Source organism: Bombyx mandarina, chromosome 11, assembly GCF_030267445.1.
Source record: "Bombyx mandarina strain Sakado chromosome 11, ASM3026744v2".
NCBI lineage: Eukaryota > Metazoa > Arthropoda > Insecta > Lepidoptera > Bombycidae > Bombyx > Bombyx mandarina.
In genome coordinates this window covers 2,043,536-2,068,920 of record NC_143218.1, presented here as the reverse complement: position 1 = coordinate 2,068,920, position 25,385 = coordinate 2,043,536, and the positions used below count along the sequence as shown (strand labels likewise).

The following is a 25,385-nucleotide window of genomic DNA, read 5'->3' as shown; positions in this document are numbered from 1 at the left end:
CTAGCCGTCTTTCGGGTCAGCTGCGAGTCTGGTTGCCGTGAATCCTGAAACCCCTACCTAGGTTAGATCCTTAGGGGAGATCGGGCTGCAGCCAAGAGTACTGGGGATTCGTTCAGTGGGCCTACCTTTAATCCTTTGTATTCATTTCTATGTGCTTAGTTCGAGTTTCCTAACGTTCTCGATAGCGTAAAAGTTAACTCAAATTTGTATGGAGTTGGAATGTTTGCCTACTTTTGCCGCTGTTCGCCGTTGTTGTTGTGCCGATGAGTAGGTTACATAAGATACGAAATTCATTCGGGTGTTTGTCTGTGCGCCTGTACAACAAAATCCCACAAGATGTTCAGAACCTACATATACATAGATTTAAGAAAACTGTTAAAGAACATCTGAGCAATAAAGCTTACTATAAAGTCAATGATTATCTAGAAGATTGCACAAAGTGGGAATGAGTTGCTCGCTCCGGGAATTTCAATATTGTAAAATTGTTATGTTATAATTACTTATTGTAATATGAGTATTTAAAAAAAAAAAAAAATTTTATAATAAAAATAAAAATCTAATATTTAAAAAAAAAAAAAACATGCCCGCTGAGTTTCTTGCCAATTCTTCTCAGGACGGAGGCTAATTCTTGTGAATTGGCGGTAGTTCTTTTGACGTTCAACAAGTATGTACTTTCATTTATGTTGTATAAAACTTTTTTGATTTTGATTTTTGATTTTGTTCCAACTGCATACAAATTTACCCTATCGAGAACGTTAAAAAGCTCGCACTAAGCACAGTTAATGCATTTCTGTATTTAATCCCCGTTGTTTTAAGCTGGTAATATTCATGAGCGATAAGGGATAAATAATAAGAAACATTTTTTGCTGATCGCATGAACCAAGGATTTTAGTAGTCTTCCATTACGGTCCGGTCTGAGAATCAATTGTGTTTTACTGCTTCACGACAGAAATAGGTAGGGCGGTGGTACCTACCCGCGCGGACTCGAAGGACGTCTTTCGAGTCCCAGTTCACCAGTAATTACGCAAATTATAACTTTGCGGGTTTGATTTTTATTACATGATCTTATTCCTTCCTGCATGGTCGAAGTGAATCGTGAATATTTGATAAGTAGGTGCCTACGTATTTCATTAGAAAAATTTGGGGATTAATATAAATAAATAAAACCAAATTCAATTCATTCTAACATTTAATAAGAACAATTGATTAGAATAGACAATAAAAAAATAAAATATCATTTCCGTAAAAAACTTTTCGAATAATTAATTCACATAAAATGTATAAATCCCAATTGATTGCTTATTTTTTAATGTACACTTAATCCCTAAACTAACTGAACTACAAAATTTGTAATAATCAAATTGAGAGGTGAATGGTCGTTTGGTTGAAGCGACATTTGGCTTAACACGCGACATTTTTCTTTATAATTAAAGGTCAGTTTTATTTGGTAACAGCATCAACGGTTCGATGTTTTTAATTTTATTACCGGTGGTAGGATCTCTTGTGAGTCCGCACGGGTAAGTACCACCACCCTGTCTCTTTCTGCCGTGAAGCAGTAATGCGTTTCGGTTTGAAGGGCGGGGCAGCCGTTGTAACTATACTGAGATCTTAGAACTTATATCTCAAGGTGAGTGGCGCATTTACGTTGTAGATGTCTATGGGCTCCAGTAACCACTCAACACCAGGCGGGCTGTGAGCTCGTCAAAAAAATCACTCGTCCATCAAGTCATTAAAAAAAATTGAACTTCAATTAAATTAACTCCATTCAAATTGCTGAAGTTTTTTTGTTATTGTATTTTTAAATGGCTCTCCTGTAAATTTGGGAAAACGGCGCTAAAACAAAACATCCTTTCACCCCTCAAAATAACAATTATGAAGTTTCAACGTCAAATTCTTTGAGACACGATTAGGGTTGCCGATCGATACTTAATATTAAGTTATTTGGATTTAAAGATACACTTTCTTATTTAAGAAGTCTTAATGCAGTCCGTTCGAATCCGAGAATGGATTCACGTTCATTTCAAATCACAATTTGTCATTAAAATTCTGATAATCATTAAACATTGTTTCGGGTTAATGTATTTAAGAGATTTCTTTATATATTTAGGCGATAATTAGCACAATATGAACATATCTACGAATAAAGCTATCCTAGCGACCGAATAAAGTCTTCGGAAAACTTCGGAAATAATGCGAAGACGGTGACCACTGACTCATCTACCTAAAATAACAATATAAAAATAGTTAGGTTGTTTTTAAGCTATTGCACAGCTTTTATCGCGGGCTTTGAGCGCGGCGACCGAATCAAGAAATTCCGTAACGAAAATAAAAGTTAACACCCCCACGCCGCCTACCATGTAGCTCACGTTCAACACATTCACACGTTGCGCCTGTGTAGTGTTTGTGAATAAGCGCGCGGCGTGACGTCGCACTGCATGCGCATCATGAAAAGTCTGCCCATCTCTCTCTCTCGCGCGGTCTAGCTTATGAGTGTGAAGGGGACAGTTAATGTTTTGCTTTTGTTAATGTTTATAAATATAGCGTGGTCTTATTTTATTATTGTTTTAATATTAAATTATTATTGTCTAATTATAATTGCATAAGTTGATAAAAAATACTATGCAATAGCTTTAAAGTTTTTCATTCTGATAATATAGGCAACCCTACCCTACACGCATAAACAATTCGATGTCATTAAAATGACAGCTGTCAAATAATGACTAGAAGTTCGCTAATGTCAAATTGACGTTGACCGTAATACAATATGGCCGCTTAAAAAATGAAAATTGTAGATTTATTTTAATTCTGATGACACAATTAATTATACGACACTACTTCATGCTACTTTGAACAGCTAATATTAATATATATCGAGGGGTGAAAGGTCATTTGGTTTAAGCGGCATTTATCTTTGTAATTCAAGGTCAGTTTTATTTGATATTAACATCAATAATTCGATGCTTTTAATTGAACTTCAATTAAGCTAACTCCTTTCAAATAGCTGAAGAAGTTTTTTTGTTAATGATATTTTTTCCAAATCTCGTGTAAAATTGCAAAAATGTCGCTTACAACCTAATACATTTTCACCTCTCGAATTATATTTGTAATCTACATAAAATTGTCAATCGCTTAGTCGAAATTTTTTTCGACTACCGCATATGAAATTTAAAAGCTAAAATATCTTTTTACGTACCTACCTCCATTGTGACGGAGCTTTAAAATTATACTTATGGAATGACGCTTTTTGAATTATCAAAGGACTTACCTAAATTGGATATGCTAATTTTCACATTCTACGACACATTACTAATACTAATAGACTCAATTAGCTTACAATTCTGATGTCTCATTTACTAATCTCAATTGACATGGAAATAAACTAGCCGAGTTATTTTTGCAAGAATTTAAGACTAGACAATAATTATTTTATACATTTATCTGTATACGTAATCTTTCAAATGCTTCCTTTATTTATTGCTAAGATCAGTAGATGAGCTCACAGTCCACTAACAGTGGCCAATGGACTTCATAGACATCGGCAAAATAAGTGCCGCCACCCACCTCCAAACAAGTCTATATCTTAGTTTTACGAAACGTGTCACTGCTTCACGGCAGAAATAGGCAGGATGTGGTACCTACCCGTGCGGACTCAGACGTCCTTCCAACAGCAAAACAACGGGTTTCTCGATTCGATTTTCATGTATTTCACCTCAGAACTTGTGTTGACCGATTTTAATTCTTTTTTACACGCTTTATATTAGCTTCACTTGTATGTATGTTTGTAACGGACTCCTTTAGACGCGATTTTGACCCACTTTAAACGGCCAGATTTCATTCAAACTTTGAAGATTTATCGAGGACCGATGACAATATAGGTACTAATTTGATAAGATTATTCCATTATTCAATTTGCAAAATAAGATTTTTGCCAATTTATATAATTTTTATCTATAGTCGATAAGGCAGGAATTGATGTTAAAGTACTTAATACTTTTAAAAATACGCTTTTATAGAAAATTTAACTAAAAAATGAAAAATTGCTTTTTAAGATAAGAAGAATTATTAACTATTAACACCATGCACCCCACGCTTTTTTTTACAATAAAATATAAATTTTTTACACTATTTTCAATTTAAATTTATTAAAATTTATTTGCTATTTTTTAGTTGAATTTTATATAAAGCGCGTTTTTTAGTTTTTTTAAATTATTTATTTTTCATTATTTGCGATTTGATTCTTCTCGTAAGCAATTTAAATCATTATCAAGATCCGACTGGTAATTTTTGAATTATCCATAATAAAGAAATCATAATTGACTTGGACTACATAGACGATATACTTATTTTATTACTTTGATTAAAGGATTTCAAATAATCAGAATCATATTAAATCGACTGTCGTATATTGATACGACAGCGCTATTTTTTGAAGCAATAAATTTTATTTTCTATTGTCTACTTAAATTTTTCTATAAAATTTCTATAAAAGCGTGTTTTTGTTTGTTTTCGTTTTTAAACTAATATTTTGTTATTCTGTGACACCGAGTTGAAAAATTCTTTAAGTAAAATCCATCGCTAAATAATATCTAGACGGTAGTAATCATTTGAAACAGTGAAAAATTTAAAAGAACTTTCGCTCTTACACGTCGATCATCTAAATGAGGCATCATAGCTTCAGTGGCGAATGCGGCAGTTTTAGCGCAAATTTTTTTTTAAACATTACTTGTTTCGCCGCTTACGATGAATTTTGTGAGCTTTTGGCTTATATAGGCAGATCTGTAAGCCTTGCCCGCCACTGGCTTCATTTGACAGTGCCAGTGTCACTTAATTGACAGATAATACTGACAGCTGTAGTTCCGCGCTTACGTCACGTTGGCGCTAGGCCGGTACATGATAAATCCTGAAATATCGCTACATAAACAAACCAGGCACAACATCCTATTTGTTTTCAAGGTGACAGCTACCGTCAAATTTGTATAAAAAAAACTAGCTGACCTGGCAAACGTTGTTTTGGACCGCCCTTAAAATTTGGGGGTATCAGACCTACGAACACGAAATTTCATGAGAATCGGTTGAGCCATTTCGGAGAAGTTTGGCAACAAACACCGCGACGTAGAATTTTATATATTAGATATGAATGGAGGTTTTATCAAGACTGGTTCGGTGGCGTGGGTGACTACAAGACGGAGATGGTTCGTAAGTTCGATTCCCGATTCGGACCAAGTTTCGCATGACGTAGGTTTGTTTGCTGTTTGCTATCACGCTCGATGATGATACGAGTTTAATGTATGTTGGCTTCTTAATATCAGAGAGAGCTGGGGCCAAGATATCTTAAACGTCTGTTTGGACCAGATTTTCCCATCGAACGACCTGGCCATGCGAAAAATTGCCACACCCGAATAATGAATCGGAGGCAGAAAGAATCGGTTCCGATTATTTTTTCTGTTAGCTTTTTTTTTGTTTTTTCTTTGACAGCGCCTCAGCAATTCGCCAGTATGATTTTTTTTTATTGCTTAGATGGGGGACGAGCTCACAGCCCACCTGGTATTAAGTGGTTACTGGAGCCCATAGACATCTACAACGTAAATGCGCCACCCACCTTGAGATATAAGTTCTAAGGTCTTAGTATAGTTACAACGGCTACCCCACCCTTCAAACCGAAACGCATTACTGCTTCACGGCAGAAATAGGCGGGGCGGTGGTACCTACCCGTGCGGACTCACAAGAGGTCCTACCACCAGTGACAATATGAGCGCGCAATGTACAGTAAAGGTACAGAACAAACAGGAAACACGAAGATATTTGCGTACAAACTATAAATGAGTACATAGGTACACGCACTACAAATATTTAAAGACTTATTATACTACGCACCTTACTATCAAATAAATTCATTGATTTTATTCTAAAATCTAATTTTGTGACGTCATTACAGAGCTAACGACACGCTTAATGTACATAATATATTTTTGTATATTCGAGGGACGATATTAGACATTTATCTTTGTAAATGAAAGGTGCATTTTATTTGGTAGCTTATCACCCCTCGAAATATGTATCATGTATATAAATGACACCAAAACGCTGGGAAAGCGGTGTTTAAAAATATAATAACGGTTAACAATATGTATACTACGTTAGAAACGAATTTTAGTGTTGCCAGTGCAAAGCGTCAGTGTTGCCAGCCTTTAACGGGAGATTTACTGTTTTCATGAATTCGCGTTGTGCGAATTAGAGAGAAGTGTTATTTTCACTGTACCTTAAATGTTAGGTGGATATAATAAATACGATGATTTCAAAAATCCGCTGTTCAAATCGAAATAAATGATGCATTAATTCGACAAAAGAAAATAAATGGCGATGTATTAGTTAGCATTTCAATAAATCCAAGCTAGCTGATAATGTCAAATAATATTACATCCGATTTATTGCGCTTTACAGAATAGACTGAAGCGAAATTAAGCATTGCTTTAAAATGGCGTCCGAGCGGCCATGTTTTTTTGATGACATTTCTCTCGCCAATGACCGTGATAATATTAAATTAATGACTTTGGCGGGGAAACATTTAGTGTCTCTTTATAGTATAATGGGGGTTAATGACCGTTATTTTTAAAGAGAAAAACTTTAAAAATTCAATCATTGGACGCTACTTCTCGGGGTTTTTCAAAAGTTTGTCAAAGTCTAAATTCGCGCTATTTTCCTGAGATTTTTTGAAAAAAATACTCCTTTAAATTTTAGCCATGATGCCGCCGTTGAAACAGCTTTTCTAGAGACTAGAGCAATTCCAATAACTAAACGGCAGGACAAAAGGATCTTCTTTAAAAAGTACAAGGGTTAGCCACAAATGACGTCACCTGTTGTAGTAACCATTGATAAGCTTTAGTCATTAGATTATGTTTATCGATTTAAATATATGCAAATCATTGTTGTTTCCCAGAGAAACCGTAACTGGATAAACGTTAGGATGTTCTTAAGCATACATTTTACGATTATCTTGCCCCGTAAGTTTATCTATATAATTACAGTTCACCGCGTGCATTACGCAATCGCGGCGCCTATGAACACATAAGCACACATTTCCAGTCTCAAATTCGTTGCCTCAGAGGCAATTAGCCTATCAACTCTCCAATAATTTAACTTAACCGAATTTTCGTATCACGTAATCCTAAAAGACTGGATGTAATTTTTGACAAAATACGCATTTATTCGTTTTTATTTTTAGATGTTTTTCTTTTGCTGTATATTTGTATTTGCTGTATATATATTTAATAACACTATTATTGCTAATTAAATATTGACAGTAGTTTAGTACTATTGAGTTCGGCGTTCGCGCCTTAGCCGTAATTCATCATGGCGACTGTCAAATAGCCATTTGACGTTTGCTAATGTCAAATTCAAACAATATGGCCGTCTGATATCCATGAGCGAACAATTTCGGTTCGTACATTTGATTCGATTACTACTACTACTATACGAATATCATGATAATTATTTAATTTCAGATTACAGTGGACATTTATACGGAATGTTTGATGACAAGTGTCGGTCAAGAAGGAATTTTCCCGAACAATAACGACTCTGATCACCGACTAACGACGTCACAGGTGGCCGTTACTTTTTTTTAAATTTTAAATTTCGATTTTCTAACGTATTTTAGATCTGCGATAGGGTTTATTTAGAAATACCCACCAATGCGTTTAATAGCGTTTTTCAATTACATCCAGCTTTAATTCCCGCCGAGATCTCACAAAGCAAGCTCCATCATTAAGTGTGTGTGTATTTGTTTATCTCTCACGTAAATTGCTTATCATATTTCGATAAATTACTTAATTCTTCTTCACCTCAACCCACAATGGGTCGTTGGATCTGTTAAATGCGGTAACGCCCAATAATGGACTAAAGAGACGGTACAGATTTTTCTGCCCCTAAACTTATACCCGCAGTCTTCAAATTTCGAGACATTGGGAATTCGCTTAAACTAAGCATCGTGGGATATCCCAGTTAAATAATAAGTAGTTATTCATAACAAAAAAATGCTAATCGTTAAATCTGTCAATTATTGCCAAAGAGATCATTAATGACATTCCGCGACTTGACGTTCGCTAATGTCACACGTCAAACTAAAACAAGATGGCGACTGACTTCGAAACCTAGCTCCTAGCTTTGCAAATGTAAAATCGATAGTCGGTCCTTAAAACAAGTAAAGAGATGTGTCAATAGATTATTTACAGCAATCTCCCCTTATAACACGGTACTCTTATAACGCATATTCATATTGCGCGATTTCAGTTCGTCGTATAACACGGGTATTCACCCATATAAGGCGGGGATTTTACGCGTTATACGTAACATTTCTGCACTGTGAAAATTATAATGATTTTTATAGTTCATAATTAATTTCGCGTAGCTTTGCACATTACGTCAATTGTGTTGTTATAAAATGAAATGAAATTAATTTATTATTATAAATTGGTATTCCCAGTCTTTGATTGGTTATATTGTATTCTATTTGTACATGATGCGTTATACAACGCGTTGCCTATAACGCGGTACCGATCTACCGTGTTATAGGGGGGATTACTGAATTTTGTTTTAATTGAGATTCTTAAGCGCCATTTCGGTAGGATCTAGGTATTATTTATATATAACATGAGACAAATGAGGCGAATGAGACAAACATGATCTTCAACCGTCTCACTTTTCTTAAGACTCATGAATGTGGAGCGTTATACGATGGATTCCCTCGCGTTTCTACCTGAAATACAAACTTACGTGACATATATGTAAATATATCGAGCGGTGAAAAGCTGTTTTGTTTACGCGACATTTATCTTTGTAATTAAAGGTGCGTTTTAATTGGTATCAGCATCGAAAGATCGATGTTTTTAATTGAACTTCAGTTAAGTTTACTCCATTCAAAAATAGCTGAAGAAGTTTTTTTTTGTTTTTGTTGAATATATTTTTTCTAAATTTTAAACTTTATTAAATGGTTCTTCTGTAAAGTTGCAAAAATGTCGTTTAAGCCAACCTTTCACCCCTCGATATTATTTAAATAAATGATAAATATATTCCGAAGACGGAAGTAGCGTTTTGAAGCAGGCGTTCCCAAACCGATTTGGGCTTTGGCCCAGCAAGGACTTTTTTAAGTCCTTTTCCAAATCAACTGATACTTAGGACCTCCATAGAGCAGTGGTCGGCAACCTTGTCAACCAAAAGGGTCATAGATAGACCACAATTGAAATTCATTTAAAGAGTCATTTCTTTAACCAAATGCTTTTATTTTATAGCCTTGTGTTTTAAAAACTTTAACTCGTCTCATATGAGGACAGGTAATAAGTAATATTCCTTGCCAGAACTGAACATTTCGCGGAAGATTATTACTGGTGGTAGGACCCACAAGACTCACAAGAGGTCCTACCACCAGTAATAATCTACCACCCCGCCTGTTTCTGCCGTGAAGCAGTAATGCGTTTCGGTTTGAAGGGTGGGGCAGCCGTTGTAACTATACTGAGACCTTAGAACTTATATCTCAAGGTGGATGGCGCATTTACGTTGTAGATGTCTATGGGCTCCAGTAACCACTTAACACCAGGTGGGCTGTGAGCTCGTCCACCCATCTAAGCAATGAAAAAAACAGAGCTGCTGCCGAGGATGCGCCGCGTGTTGCCGGCCACTGCCACGGACGAATCACTTTAAAAATGCCTACCTCTGGTTGTTTTCCCGTTGGGACAAAATGCTTACCAATTTGAAAAGAATACGATTGATCAAGTCATCGTGTGTTTGCGTGTGTAAGTGATTGGTAACCACTTCGGGAATTCCCGGTTTAATACAACAAAATATGCAATGTTTTTTGAAGTGAAACTTTTAATGCGACTTCTAACAAGGTTAAACGTTTAACGCTACCATGGAATAGAAAGAGACAGAGCGAGAGCGAATGCGTGGTACTTGAACGCATGCGCGCAGTATACCTGTTACAAGCCAGCGCGAGGCTTAGCAACGAATAGCGTCCAATATTTTAATGAAGTATTTAAAAAAAAAAAAAAAATTTTTTTATCTATAATTTAAAATAAATATAATATAAATGTTGAAGATGTCGCATCTCTTACACACAGCATTCCCTATTACAAGATCAATCCGATTTAAGGATAAAAAATGAACAAACCACAATACTATACATCGAAACAGAAGTTTCACTTCATTCACGTGCACCAAGTTGCTACTTACCAGCCTCGACGTATACGTGACGAGGCTCATCGAGATCTGCACCAGACTCCGCGTTGCCGCTGTCCTCGGACTCACTCGAGGACTCATCATCGCAGACCGGACATTTGACGTGGCCCCCAGCCCCGACGGTCCCCTGCCAATCTCGCGACTCAACGAAGCTGCGGTTTCGATCCGCTTCGACGAGCTTATTGGAAGCGAGAAACTCGTCGCGATCACCGAAATCGGCGAATAGGAAGTCAAGCTTCAGGTCCTCCCGCTTCGGCGGGGGTCCTATTTCGGGTCGCTCAACCTGGTGGTCTGGTGTTTCTTGCTCCACGCTCGGCACTTTGGCCCTGAACGCCCAGTGGAAGTTCGAGACGTGCGTGGGCCACTGTAAGTGCGCCAACAGCATATCGCTCGGTATAAAAAGGTTGCAGAGGCCGCAATGGAAATTGTCCTCGACCTGTTGAGTCACAATCGAGTCTCATTTCACTGGGCAATAATTGGGGAAGCGGTTTCTCCAATTGCGACCCACTGAGTAGATCCGGCGAGAAACTCAGTGGGATGTGTCTGTGGGTTAATTTACTCGCTGAGCCCTTCGTTGCAAGCGACGCACAGTGGGTCGATACTGTGATTTTAGTGACTTAGGGACCAACTTTGTTTTTTTATAAAAAATTTTATGTAGATAGATAGAGCTCGTTAATCTCAATAATAATTGTTTTGGGCAAAAATTACAAAAACTTTATAGTTTGGTCAGAAAAATGTGTTTTGTGATTTTTTTGTATGGAGCGGGTCACATTAAATTAAATTCCTGCTAAGTACCGCGAGGTCCCGCTTTGAACTTTATTTTCCTTATACCTTGTCTAGTCTACTATCATTTGATGCTATGAACATGTGCATAAAGTTGCAACTCTGCCAAATAAATGGATCGAAAAAAATTAATAAATACATAGAATAAAAACCTTTATATTTTTTTTCGTAAGTGCTTTTAAGTTAAATTTGATATGGATTAGTAAGTAAAAGCACGTAATGATACCCATAATTAAATAATACCTAACAACAATACATTTAGTAGGTCTCTAATTAAGCAATCTCTCTAATTATTAAGATAGTTAACATTATTTAATGAGGATAATTAGTTAAGTAGCCATTACTGGGTAGTAGAAAATATAGTAAACATTTGTTTGTCTCTGGAAGTATAAAGTGACCATGTTTATTATATACTAACTAGTGTTCGTTTATTCGTACTACTACTAACATCTCGTGATTGTCGTTGTGATCTTGCTGTTTCCGTTATAATTGGTAATTTTGTTAACAATTTAGGATTATTTATGATTTTAAAAGAGCAACTACAGTCGCTGTCTGATAATAAAAAACTCTTTCAATTCCTACAAAATCAAATAAACGTGACCGAAGAGAAAAATGTTGAGCTCCAAAAATTCTGTACGCAATTTTGTTCAAATATAAGTGCAATATGGAAACGAAGTAGTCGCATGTTAGCACAGTTTATAAGAAAAAAATGTGATTGGTTAGAATGTGCAATAAACTGGCCCGAAGGAATGATACCTGAAGCTATCAACACTGCACATGAAAGGCTCGAGATTTCTAATACTCAAGATTTTGAAAATGTACCACCCTCAAATGTACTACAGAAGCCTCGACATCTATTTTTGCACCTCGAAAACCTTTTTAAGAATTGGGATCCAGGCAAAAACGAAGACGCATTGAACAAATTTACCAATCGCTTTCGTTATCCCCGGATGAAATGAAAGCTACTACAATTGCTAGTTTGAGAAACACTAGAAATGAAGATGTAGGAGAAATAATGAACCACTTGTCAAAATCACCCCGAAGATCTAGAAAAAGTTAATAAGTATTTAATTACAAGTAAAGTGAAAAGTAGTACATATTCTCCCGATAAGGCAATATTAGTTTCACTTAAATTAAGTGGCAGTATATAAACCTAACAGAAGCAACAAGTGAAAATGGGTCTGATTTATACCCTTCTTAATATAAAATTAAGCAAGAAAAGACCAAATGTTATCCAGGGTAAGACGAGGCAATTATTACTGAAGAAGGAGCTGCTATTAAAATGCAAGCATTACTAAACTTGGCGCTATATAGGCTTTTAGATGTGATTACTTCGGATTTGGACTCTGCAAGAGAGCTACTGCTTATAAGCAAATAGGCTTTGATAGAGCCCCAGGTCAAAGTCTAGTTCCTATAAGGCTTCAGAAATTTGATGGAACAATTGTTTGGGAAAACGACCTACCCTCATCAACTTTTTATTGCCGTCCAATAATGTTTAAATTTACAAAAGAAACGCAGTCAACAGTGGCAATTATAAAAGCTAGCATAACAGAAGAAATAGAAAGACTTCAGCCATCAAAAATCAAACAAGTTGAAGTTAAGCATCAATTGCACATGATGATGATAGACGGCAAAATAACCTCATATTTTTCAGAAACATTTTCTGCTGTCTGTGATATTTGCAAAGCAAAACCGTCAGAGTTTTTTGGAGTGACTTGCTTATCAAAGAGAAAATAATGAAGAAATATTCCAGTATGGAATGCCATCTTTACATGCCTGGATAAAATGCATGGAGTGCTTACTTCATATCGGTAAATATAATTTTATTACTTCACAATTTTTTCATCGTATGTAGTTTCCTGTGAGATAATTTTTTAAATGACACTTTTTTTGTTTACGTCTTATCGTTTGGACTTCAAGAAACGGAGTTGCAAGGGGCGATGACAAAGAAAAAATAACAACCAGAAAAAGTGCTATACAGCAAGCGTTTAAAAAGGAATGCGGTTTACTTATAGATGTTGTCAAGCAAGGAGTAGCAACAACCAATGATGGCAATACTGCCAGAAGATTTTTCAGGGATGCAGAAGAAACAGCCCGCATAACAGGAATACGTAAAGGTTTCACGTGATTCTTCACTCTGTTGCATCTGGAGAGCGCGTTTCCAATTTTTCGGAATTTTTTAGATATACTGCAGAATTGTATGTTAATTTATATCCCTGGTATTATATATGCCTTCCAGTATCCATAAATTGTTGGCACATGGCAGTGATATATAATAATGAAGAACTTTGGTGCCATTCGTATAGGTAAACTCTCGGAAGAGGCAGCGGAAGCTCGCAATAAAGATTTTCGGAAATATACAGAGAGATGTTATTCAAGAATGAGAAGTAGAACGTCGACTAATGAGGATATTTTACACAATCTTCTTTCGTCTTCTGACCCAACGATCGAAAGGTGAAACAAAATATATAATATTTAGAGAGATTGCATAATTAGAGACCTACTAAATGTATTGTTGTTAGGTATTATTTAATTATGGGTATCATTACGTGCTTTTACTTACTAATCCATATCAAATTTAACTTAAAAGCACTTACGAAAAAAAATATAAAGGTTTTTATTCTATGTATTTATTAATTTTTTTCGATCCATTTATTTGGCAGAGTTGCAACTTTATGCACATGTTCATAGCATCAAATGATAGTAGACTAGACAAGGTATAAGGAAAATAAAGTTTCAAGGCGGGACCTCGCGGTACTTAGCAGAAATTTAATTTAATGTGACCCGCTCCATACAAAAAAATCACAAAACACATTTTTCTGACCAAACTATAAAGTTTTTGTAATTTTTGCCCAAAACAATTATTATTGAGATTAACGAGTTCTATCTATCTACATAAAAAAAATTATAAAAAAACAAAGTTGGTCCCTAAGTCACTAAAATCATAGAATCGACCCACTGTGCGACGGGTTCGACGAGAACGATGACCGGTGCTTTGGGTACCTAAAATCACCGTTAGTGGATCGAGAGGATCCGAAATGGCGTGTGGACCTTACACATGAATCGTCTATTATCTGAAGACATCAGGAAACGACAGTCGCTTTTCGATCTTCAGGATTTGGTACCTAAAAGCACAGTTATTGAATCGGGAGGATCCGAAATGATGTGTGGACCTTACACATGAATTAAACAGTTTCTGAAGACATCAGAAAACGACAGTCGCTATTCGATCTTCAGGATTTATAAACCACATAATATTGTTTATTTGTTCTCCGTTATTAGCTATATTACGCGGTGCACAAAAACATGAGTTTAATGTCGATGTTTTGCTTTTTAATATACTATTAAGAATAGGTTACTTTGTCGTTATAATACACGCGAAGATGATATCAAAATGATATAAAAGTTTACGGTACTTAGCGGTCCTTAGCGCACATTACTGCACTTGAACAGCCACTGACAATTGGGACAAAGTTCCACGAAGCCGAAATTACCCGAGCGACTCTTTCCGAAGGTCGATGTGCAGCATTTATGGGCGAGTACTGTCCACCTCAGGCAAATCTAACGCTCAAAATAAGTAATTAACTCAAGAATACTTACTTGTCGCACCAAATGCTTCCAGAAGTCTATCGAAAAATTGCATTCCTTCAAATTCTTGTTGTGCCTGATGCTGTCCACGTGCTCCTTGACATCCGAGTTCTTGACTTCGGCTGAGCAGACGAAGCAGTATTTAGCAGACCGTCCGATCTCGACTAGGGTGTGGTAACATGAACTCTTGATCTTGTAAAAGCATTTCTTCAACTGCACATAAACGTATATGCTGTCGTCTTCCTTGTCTTTCTCGTCGCTTGTCTTCCTCATCATTCCACTTTGACTTTCCAGCTCGAAAAGCCGTTTAAATTGCTCGTGATTCAATTTCAGTAGCAGACGGTAGTAGATGTCTTGATACCAAATTCTTTGGTCTTTGTCGTAACAATCGTCTTCGTCTTCCGAATGAGAATCCCCTGTATCTGCCTCCCCTTCTTTAGATCGAGCATAGCCATTGGTATCTTTAGCCCGATTCACTGGGAAGTAGGGCGCGGGTGGATTATGAAAATTTTCCGGCCAAAACCCCTGCGGTGGCATGCAGAGTCGCGGCCTGCTATAGGCCATAGGAAAAGGCAACCTAAACGGCATAAAATTCGGCATGATCCCGGGGGCACGGGCGTAATTCGGCATCACATACGGCACAGGGAAGTTCGGGATCGCAAATGGCGCCGGTCGCGGGTACATCCCTAACGGTATATTCGGCACGAAGTTCATCGGTAAAGGGAATATCGGAGCAACGTACGGCCGGAGGCTTCGAGTCGGCTGGTTCACGTAATAATGCGAGAAGTTAACGTGATTCATATTTTGAGGTCTCCGGAAACAATTCGAGATACCGGGATTGCATTTTTCCATCGACTTGGTGAGTAACAGCATATGGCTGAGGCTTTCGACGTGATCCGATAATTCGTTTGATTTCATGAACACATTGCATATAGCGCAATGGAAATCGCCTCTGATCTGGAATGGTGACCAAAACCTTAATTGTGAGCAGAATGAGAAATGCCTAAAAAGATTCACGCGCTCGTATACCACAGCCAGTTTTAGAGGATATTATCAGCACCGGCCCAAAATCGTCCAGTGCGGGACATAGGCATCCTTAAACCATGCCACTGAATCCGGATATAAGTGCTGTGATATATTCCTTACTTTTCATGCTGTAATTGAGGCCTAAAGGAAACCCTCGAAAACTATCTACATCGTGTTTTCGCTGTAATTCGAGGCGTTACCAGATTTAAAAGTCTGTGATGGTAATGCCACAGGCGACTGCTGGCATTAAGCTCCCACCAAGGTGCTTATTATAAAGAGCAGTCGTACGCGTTTTGCCGATCTGACAAAACGCGGGATTTTACATATTTAACTCTTTGACAGCCGTGTAGGTCACCGGTGCCGCGCACTGAAGTTATAATGTCTATTTCTGTTACTAAGACGCCTGGATTGCCTAGCTTTACCTTCTATTGTTTGTCAATGTATGCTTTAGTCTTTTAGGTCTCTTAGAAATACGATTCATTCTCAGTATCGTTCGGATTCGTCTTTCCCAGAGTCTAATAGATATTCCGGCGCCTTAGTAAGAAGATCGACGAAAGAAATCGACTTGATTCCTTCAGTGCGCCGCGTAGACCCACCGGTGACCTATATGACATTCAAGGATCTTAAGCCTTATGGTCTAGTCGATTTGTCAAACTTCATCGTCGTAACAACTTGACTAATGAAATCCTTAACAAATATGCACGATTGATTATCAAAAATTTTAAGTTGTACGTTTTCACTCCTATCAGCAATATTGCCAATTTTTTTTTTCAATTTCCATTAAATTTCAATATATATCTATAAATTAATATACATATAACGTTATGTACCAGTTATTACGGTCGAGTTTCGATTATTAGATGAAAGCTGGCCCCAATAAAACACGTGACGTGTTTAAAAAACAATTAATAACTATCTTACTTAACGCCCACATTATGTTGACGTTATGGCCTAAAATTGTCATTGGACACTTACCAATCTGATCAAGTTATTCCTGTATTCGCCCAGGAAAAAATTTACCGTCAATGTGGCATTGTGCTCCGCGGCTTCATTAACGTGCCCCATTGCGTCTTTCCCGTCGAATTCAAGGTCGCAGAAACGGCACACGGCCTTTTCCTTGACCACTATGGTATTGTAGGCCATTCTGGTGATGACCAAGCCAACGTCGAACGGCCTGACCACGATTTCGCCGTGCGTCTTGTCTGTATCGACGTCACCGAATCCACCCAGGCTCGTTACCGTCTTCAGCAACTCTACCCTCGCATCATTAATGGTCTTTAAGTCCTTTAATTGGTCGTTTCCTTCGGTCGACCCTACGTTCGGTTCTAGCGTATTATTCCCTTCGTTCTCTGTCTCTGTATTATCTGGAGTATCACGTATTCTGTACGTTAGGTCGTCTTGCCTCTGCGTTAGATCGTAGTATCTGAGATTCGACTTAGTCTGATATGCTATATGGGATTCCGTGCGAAAATGTTGGTTTTCGTCTCCATCGAGCAAGAATACGTTGCAAATCCCGCAGTGGTATCTTTGGCGGATCTGAAATTTCGATTACTTTAAGCTCCCCGTTCGCTTACGGCTGGGGAGCTTTGGTTTTAATGTATTATACGCTTCGATTTAATCGATTAGCGCATAACTATCAATGCAGAAGCATTAGACCACTTTATATACAAACTTACAATTACAAATGGAAACTCAAAATATTGGCCAGGTTTACAAAAAAAAACTAAAATTCCTTGTACTATGAGAACCAAACATACTTATTTAAATAAATACATATATAGTTATTAAGAGCACAGACTAAGGAGCAAACAAAGCTGTTTATCACATGTTTGCTTGTTACGCGAATCGAAGGTACAACCTTTTCAACAGTCGAGAGTAATTAGTCAGTGATTTAATAAAAACAGTCCTTAGATGGACCGGCCAAACCAGCTCCTTGTTATCTTATAGGTACGTAGAGTACAAATCTGTTTTTTCTACCTATTTGCTGGAAGCCTGAAGGGTTATTCCAGCTACGTGTGGACAGGTAGGTGAGCTCACGGGCTCGACTGAGAGAATTTGTTAACACCAGCCCTTGCAAGAGCAGCGCTTCGTAAAATCTAACATCGGATCAGAACTGCGACTCATTGGGTTGTGCCTATGGGTTGGTTTGTTTAGAACTCTTCATCGTAAACGACGAGTACGACAAGGATGGTGACTGGGCAAAGTCGTCACTGCATCACGACAAATGTAGTGACAGAATAAAAAAGTCGTGGCCTAAAGGATAAGACGTCCGGTGCATTCGTGTTGAGCGATGCACCGATGTTCGAATCCTGTACAAATTTTTGTAATAAAATACGTACCTAACAAATGTTTACGATTGACATTCACGGTGATGGAATAACATCTTCTATCTTCTTCTTCTATATATATAAAAATGAATTGCTGTTCGTTAGTCTCGCTAAAACTCGAGAACGGCTGGACCGATTTGGCTAATTTTGGTCTTGAACTATTTGTGGAAGTCCAGAGAAGGTTTAAAAGGTAGATAAATTTGAAATTGCTCGGAATTACATAAAAATAACAATTTTGATTTTTCTTTTTTTTGTTGTGTGTGGTATTTTATACAAAAGAGATCTTTTATTTATCGATTGAGGCAATACGAAGTCTACCGGGTCAGCTAGTCGTGTAATAAAAATCAAACCCGCAACATTATAATTTGCGTAATTACTGGCGGTAGGACCTCTTGTGACTCCGCGCGGGTAGGTACCACCACCCTGCCTATTTCTGCGGTGAAGCAGTAATGCGTTTCGGTTTGAAGGGTGGGGCAGCCGTTGTACTGTAAAACTGAGGCTTTAGAACTGATATCTCAATGTGGGTTTCGGCATTTGCTGTGAATGCAAATGAACTTGTCTACTCATCTAAGGAAAGCAAAAAATCTTCGAATCGCTTGGAAATTCCACGCAATAAATATTTAATAGACAAGCACGATATATAAAACTGTTATTGGCCGCGTGAACAAGACGACCAGAATGAATTTGCGAATGCCGGTTTAAACGCAATCTTGTTGCGAAATGAATCAGCGCTGACTAATATTTTGGGGTTTTATATTATAGCTACTACATCCGTTTGTGGCTTTGTTTTATCGTCAGTATACAACGATGTGACTCTAGCAAATAAATACGTATTTTTTATTTATGAAATGCTAATTAAAAAATAGTCGTTCGAACAAAAATAGCTACAAAAGAAAACCAGTTCGATGTGGGATCTTTGTTTTGATTAAGGAAATTAAACAACAATATTTCTTAATTTGCCCGAATCGGATGTTTCGTGTTTACATCATTACGGATCCTCCCGATCCACTAATGGTGCTTTTAGGTACCTCAACCACCGGTCATCGTTCTCGTCGAACCCGTCGCTTGCGACAAAGGGCTCGACGAGTAAATTAACCCACAGACACAGCCCACTGAGTTTCTCGCCGGATCTTCTCAGTGGGTCGCATTTCCGATCAGGTAGTAGATTCTGCGAAGCACTGCTCTTGCTAGGGCTAGTGTTAGAAACGTCCTCAGATTAGAGCCCCGTGAGCTCACCTACTCAACCGGTTAAGCTGGCATCATAGCCTAGGTTACTAGAATAGGTAGGAAAAAGTTTATATAATAGATTAATGTATAAAAATATATAAGATAGCTGTGTTTTTTGGGAAAATAGCAGTTTCGGAACCACAAAAACTACTTTTTCTAAAGACATTTAGTTTCAAATCGTATTAGTTAACCTTTTTTATTGGTTTTTGCAGATATCGAGTCATTAATTTCGGGTTATTTTGTTCAGTAGGTATTGACTCATGTGTTGTGTTATTTTGTGGAAACCTGTTTAGTTTTGATTTTACCTATCTTTAAAAAACTGTATATAGAATAAATATTGTCCGATTGCTGTGCCGTAGGTAGCAAAAAAAACGCTCCAAGAGCACATTCTCCGATAACAGGAGGTCAAGGGTATCCGCCCAAGGATATTGGTCCAGTTCATGCTGGATTTACCTAAACTTGGATAAGGACATTTAATACTTTTTTGGTGCTTGTTTTTTTTTACTGCTTAGATGGGTGGACGAGTTCACAGCCCACCTGGTGTTAAGTGATTGCTGGAATCCATAGACATCTACAACGTAAATGCCGCCATCCACCTTGAGATGTGAGTTCTAAAGTCTCAGTATAGTTATAACGGCTGCCCCACCCTTCGAACCGAAACACATTACTGGTTCACGGCAGAAATAGGCGGGGCGGTGGTACCTACCCGTGCGAACTCACAAGACGTCCTACCACCAGTACATATAATAAATTGTAATATAATTATATCGTCGTTGTCAAATCAAAATCTGCTATGTGCACTTTTTGAGATTTTTACATTTTGACCTTTTCGTATAGTTCACAGTCCTATCTGCCGTATAAAAAAAACTGTTATGTGTCTTAATATTTATCTATAGCTTTCATTTGATTTAGTTCTTAATAACATTCACCTTCATATAAAATTTTATACGAATATGTTTTTACTCGTTAATTCAAAATAGTTTTTGCACATAGCAGATTTTGGTTTGACAACGACATTTTAAATATTGCATTTATTGACCGCATAAGCCGCGGTATGAAAAGGCAGGATACATAATGAGGGGTGAAACGCTGTTTGTTTTAGCCGAAATTTCGCTAAACACGCGACATTCATCTTTGTAATTAAAGGTCCGTTTTATTTGGTATCAGCATCGACAGTTCAATGTTTTTAATAGAACTTCAATCAAGCTTACTCCATTCAAATATCCGAAGAAGCTTTTTTGTTATATTTTTCAAATGTTTAAACTTTAAATGGCTCTCCTGTCTTGCAAAAATGCCGCTAAAATCAAACAGCCATTCATCCATCGATACGCTTATATAAATATATACATAAGTGCGTGTTCAACACAGGCTGTCATAAGTGAATCAACAAATTAACTCTGGTTACGACCAAATACCTGACCAAATCCTCGTCGAGCCAAGATTTGGCCGGGCATGATGACTAACCGCGAACTCACCTTTCTGGTGATTGTCGGGCCGAATTCCTCTAGCGGCTCAAACTTTTCCATGTTCCTAACATGGTGTTCTGAGGAGATGTGCTCAGAGAAAGCGTTCGCCTCGCATAGCTGATCGCAGACGGCGCACGACAGCTGTCTGCCGACCACGGCTAGCGTGTTCCACTGGTGCCTAGTCAGGTACATCTCGCAAGTGAGCAGCACCCCGCGCGATATTAGCGTCGGCGCGAATTTCGTAAACAGATTCTCTTCTGGAATATCGGGCATTTTTTCGGTGAGGACTTTTAGACTAAAATAACTTTTATAGGATTTTAAAGACCCCTTTTCAAGGCGTAGTCTCCTGCGAAGAACTCGGGGAGGTGGAGGCCTTAGCCCTCCTCGTCTCCCTCTTCCTCTCGGGAGGCGCGGAGTCCGACATAAACCGATTCGTTACCCCCCTTGACCGTAATGGTGTATCCGTAAATGGATTCCCCAGCGTTAAAAATAAAATAGGATTTTAAAGACCCCCTTTCCGAATTAGAAGCTCGAGGTCCAGAAGCTCGGACTATTAAGCGGGCATCGTAAATGCTACCACTATTTCTCGTCAAGGCAGAATGAAATAATAAGTTTTTCTTTTTTTTTTCACGCACCCAACAATTGGATGTTTGGCTGCAGAAATAGACAAGAATTGGAAAATCATTGCACAGTCGCTAGCCGAAAACCGGACAAGGCGTTTAATTTTTTCGATTACCGTCATCCTGATCCTTATTATACCTACTACGAAGCTCACCTGTCTTCTGATTGTTTGCATCTGACGAATCATCCCCATCACTAGCGCTGTCAGTTCGAACCGGTCTATTCTCCGTGGCTTCGGCGGCCATTTCGCTTCACATTCTTTTTTCGAATTTTGTTTTTTTTATCTGTAATCGATGTTTTAAGCTTGTGTTATCGTACTTTTTGTCCATGTACTGAGCATATGATGATGAGACCCTTTAGTTGTGGACAGAAGGAATGCAAGAGCCATAGACGCTGTCTACAATTCGGAATCTTTTTGAAGTCTTGTTCCAAATGGACAATGAATCTAATGCGGATTGCTGACAATGTGCTCTACTGGTAAAGCATAAGTAGGTTACATCGGTCGAACCATTTACCGCAGAGTTCCCGTCCGGTCGGAAAATTAGCGACAACCCTAATACAATAGAGACTCCGATATTTATCTGCTGTTGTCTACGGGCCCTGATTATCAGTCAGCTTAAAGTGAGCCCCTATATACATTAATAAAATGAAAACGCCTCTTTTGTGAGCCACGATGTAGGAAAATTTAGATTTTTTGTTTAATAAACACCTCGTTACTGTTAATTGGCCAAAGACTAGCAAATTGGGTTTAAATTGAAAAATTTAGGAGACGTAAATATGGCACATTATTTGAAATCGCACGAAACGAAATTAGGACGTTGGGCGTCTTGCCTATAACACCACGGACGTTTCTAAGTTATAAAGGTAAGATACCGAAAAAAAAAACAAATCTAGTGAAATAACAAACCAAATTAACAATTGATTTCATGCTTTGTTTTAATTTTCTCCTTAATTTAGTACGTATGAATTCAAGGAGAGTTAAGTTCCTTCATTTTTAACCGACCATACCTCCATAACCATAAGGAGGAGGTTCTCAATTCGACTGTATGTTTTTTTTTTTTATGTTTGTTACCTCACAACTCTTGACTGGGTGAATCGATTTTGATGATTCTTTTTTTATTAGAAAGCTGACGCTTCCCGTGTGTTCCCATTACAATTTAGTCCAGTTCTGATAATGGTATCTATGAGAAAACCATATACGTATAATACGTGCGCGACTAATAGATGAATAACTCAATATCACGCCAACCGATTTCGATGATTATTGTTTTTAGTGTATATTAATTTGTATTGGAATATCTTTTTTTTTTCTATTCGGAAGTCTGTTTTTGTTAAAGCATGTCTATTTACAATTATTAGCTTAGACCTCATTGATATCAGATATATTCCGATTTGAAGACAAAACGAGTTTAAACGAACATATTTACGAACGGACTTGTGGTTCGCGATCTACACGAGTCTTCATTCCGGGTCTTCAAAAGAGTGACGTGACGGTATATTAATACAAATTCAAATGATCGAAGTCGAGGGATATGTCTTGGAGCACACAATCACTTCCCCGGAGATTTAGTTCCGCTATTATAGGACCGACGGAGCCCGACACCCGACTCGACTCTTCTTTGCCTCCATCCGAGGCGAATTTTTCATTTTCATTCTCTTCTATCAGCCGTCATTTCAACTATCACTCCTCTCTCTATCATATCGTTATTCACACACTCCATCCATGTCTTCTTCGGTCGACATCCTCATTTCCATACATGTCTTCTCTGCGCGTCACATGTCCATACCGCGCTAGGAGTTCGCCTTTTAAATTACCAATCACTAAGTCATATATACATATATGACAGAAATCGCGCGTTTAACCAGTAGACTCCAATGAGAACTCGGCCGGATAGCCGGTCCATTTTTGCTGAGCAAACCATTAGCTATTTACTACAAACTAGATACCGGATCGAGCGTGCAAATCATCTGCCCATATGAGTAATACTTGTTTACAACGCTAATTTATGGAAACCAAAATACCCTATAAGCTATTAAGGAACTATTGTACCCTCCATCCGCTAATGTATTGATCGGTTGAAGCGAACCCGGCGACGATCTCAACAGGTACTTTGTTAAGTTCAGGTGACCTAAATATTATGTTTACGCTAACACCCCAATGACGGCCGATAGCAAAAAGCGTTGACATTCATAACATTTTAATGATTCAATCGTTTGTAATGCAAAAATTTAATTTAAGCACGTAGCATTATTACGATTAAGAGAGATTGCGGTATGTCGACCGGCGTACTTACGCTCTATAATAATTAAACTACAAAATTACGTGAAAAACTGCATTGGTACATACAACTTACTTTTTTTTTAATACGTCATTCTTCCAAAACGTTACAGTATTCGTAAAATTATAAATACTATTAACCTGGTTCACTCTTTAAAATGATTTCTTGCAATCGTATATTTATTTAAATGTAAAATTTCGCAATGATAAATGATACTTACATAGTCCTTCCCCGGTACTTAATCAATACACTGCCATTCAGGTATCAAGAATTCAAAACAAAAATAAAAGGCAAGTACTTGGATCGATGTTTACCAACATTGAAAACAAGAAAAAATATAGGTTTAGGTACCAACATAATGCACGAATCGTCAATTTCTACAACGCAACCAAAATGTAAGTTTGCAAAAAGTAACACACACACACACACACACACACAGATAAAGAATTTATCAAAACAATAATTTTCAAGACACTTACTTGTCCCCTAGGCTGATCTATATCGAAATATAGTAATTAAATTTCACAATGTTAATGTTGTTTACTGATAATAAAACGCATTTGTCTGGTATATAAACACTTCGTGTGGGGAATTATCGCTAACTAAATAAATAAAAAGAAAGGAAAAGTATAACAGTTTGAAGCTGTGTTCACAGCGATTGGGAACCGCGCGAAATTCACTCCCACGCATTTTATATTTCTCCATCAGGAACGAAAACAAGGATCGGCCATCAAACAGCCTTGAAACTTCGATGTTTTAATAATTGAAATGCTTGTCATTTTTTTACGGAATAGCTTCGCGCGCAAATCTTATAAATTGATTTAACATAATTTCACTGCTTTTTTTTTTGTTAGATTCGGCAAAGGAAAATTTGGGACGAGTTGACACTTGTAAACAATTGAAATATCCTACGAAAAGAGCCACATGCGTAAAACCCGTAATGTTGTTACATTAAAACTCACGATTAAATTGTATTTTATCGATAAAGTTTATCGAAAAAAAACAAGAAAATAATTTTGTTATGAAATGTGTAATTATAAAAAGGTTTTTTACACACATTATTCACAAGAACCTGTAAATCTACAGTGAGTTTGTTCATAGTTGATTATTATCCAAAATATCTTAAAAGAACTAAATGAATTTAACTTTTTATTAAAATCAGTGTTACTTACGTTCCTTCTATAAAGCCCTTCACGAAACAATAATTTATCAACCTAATTGTTACTTTTAAAACTATAACATTAAGCTTAAATCATTGAGAAGATTTCATTATATTGAAAAGCTTTTAAAAGTTCAATGTGTAAATAAAATAGTGACAGCAAACGTATCGGTAAATCACACACCATAGAGAACAGAATTTAAAAGGGATAGGTAATGCTTGGAAAAAAGTTGGCAAAAATGAAAAGATAAAATTCTGAAGAAAAAAAATGAATGTTTTAGTTTTTTTTATTAACTATTAGTATTTCCTTTTTTCATATATCGTTAACGTTAATTATAAACTCAGTCTCTTACGTGTTTAGGGAAAAGCTTTCCAATCATAAAGAAGTTCAGTATCGATCCAGTGATTATTTTATTCCATTTGTAGTCTATTTTTGTGTCATCAATCATCATAATCAGACAGTTTCATTATTAACTGCAATAAGTATCTTTACTGAAATTCACTAATTTTACAATGAGAAAAAATAAACTACGCAAAAATGAAGTGCGTGATAGGTTACTTGACAGTGAGAATCTTCCTAACGATACATGCCACGTATTTAATGACTCCTCCTTGCATCAACTCCCTAATTAGGCTGGAAGCTAAAGCTTCATAAAGTGTTAGTCGAAGCTTTCGCTTT

The 25,385-nt window shown here is 37.3% G+C and overlaps 1 protein-coding gene across 3 annotated transcripts; it reads right to left on the bottom strand.

The window, feature by feature from the left end:
- Nucleotides 1–1,176: 1,176 nt before the first annotated feature.
- LOC114246646 (uncharacterized) lies at nt 1,177–24,873 on the bottom strand. Of its 3 annotated transcripts, none has more exons than XM_028179288.2 (7): nt 24,720–24,873; nt 21,423–21,552; nt 20,657–20,904; nt 16,603–17,163; nt 14,614–15,558; nt 10,225–10,666; nt 1,177–8,755 (listed from the first exon to the last, which is right to left on the bottom strand). In XM_028179288.2, exons 2-7 carry the CDS (start codon nt 21,511–21,513, stop codon nt 8,727–8,729), a joined length of 2,316 nt encoding a protein of 771 aa, XP_028035089.2. In that variant the 5' UTR covers nt 21,514–21,552; nt 24,720–24,873; the 3' UTR covers nt 1,177–8,726. The 3 variants fall into 3 exon arrangements, with proteins under 3 accessions (XP_028035089.2, XP_028035088.2, XP_028035087.2); XM_028179287.2 differs by lacking the exon at nt 24,720–24,873 and adding an exon at nt 24,027–24,372; XM_028179286.2 differs by lacking the exon at nt 24,720–24,873 and adding an exon at nt 23,768–23,978.
- Nucleotides 24,874–25,385: the final 512 nt, after the last annotated feature.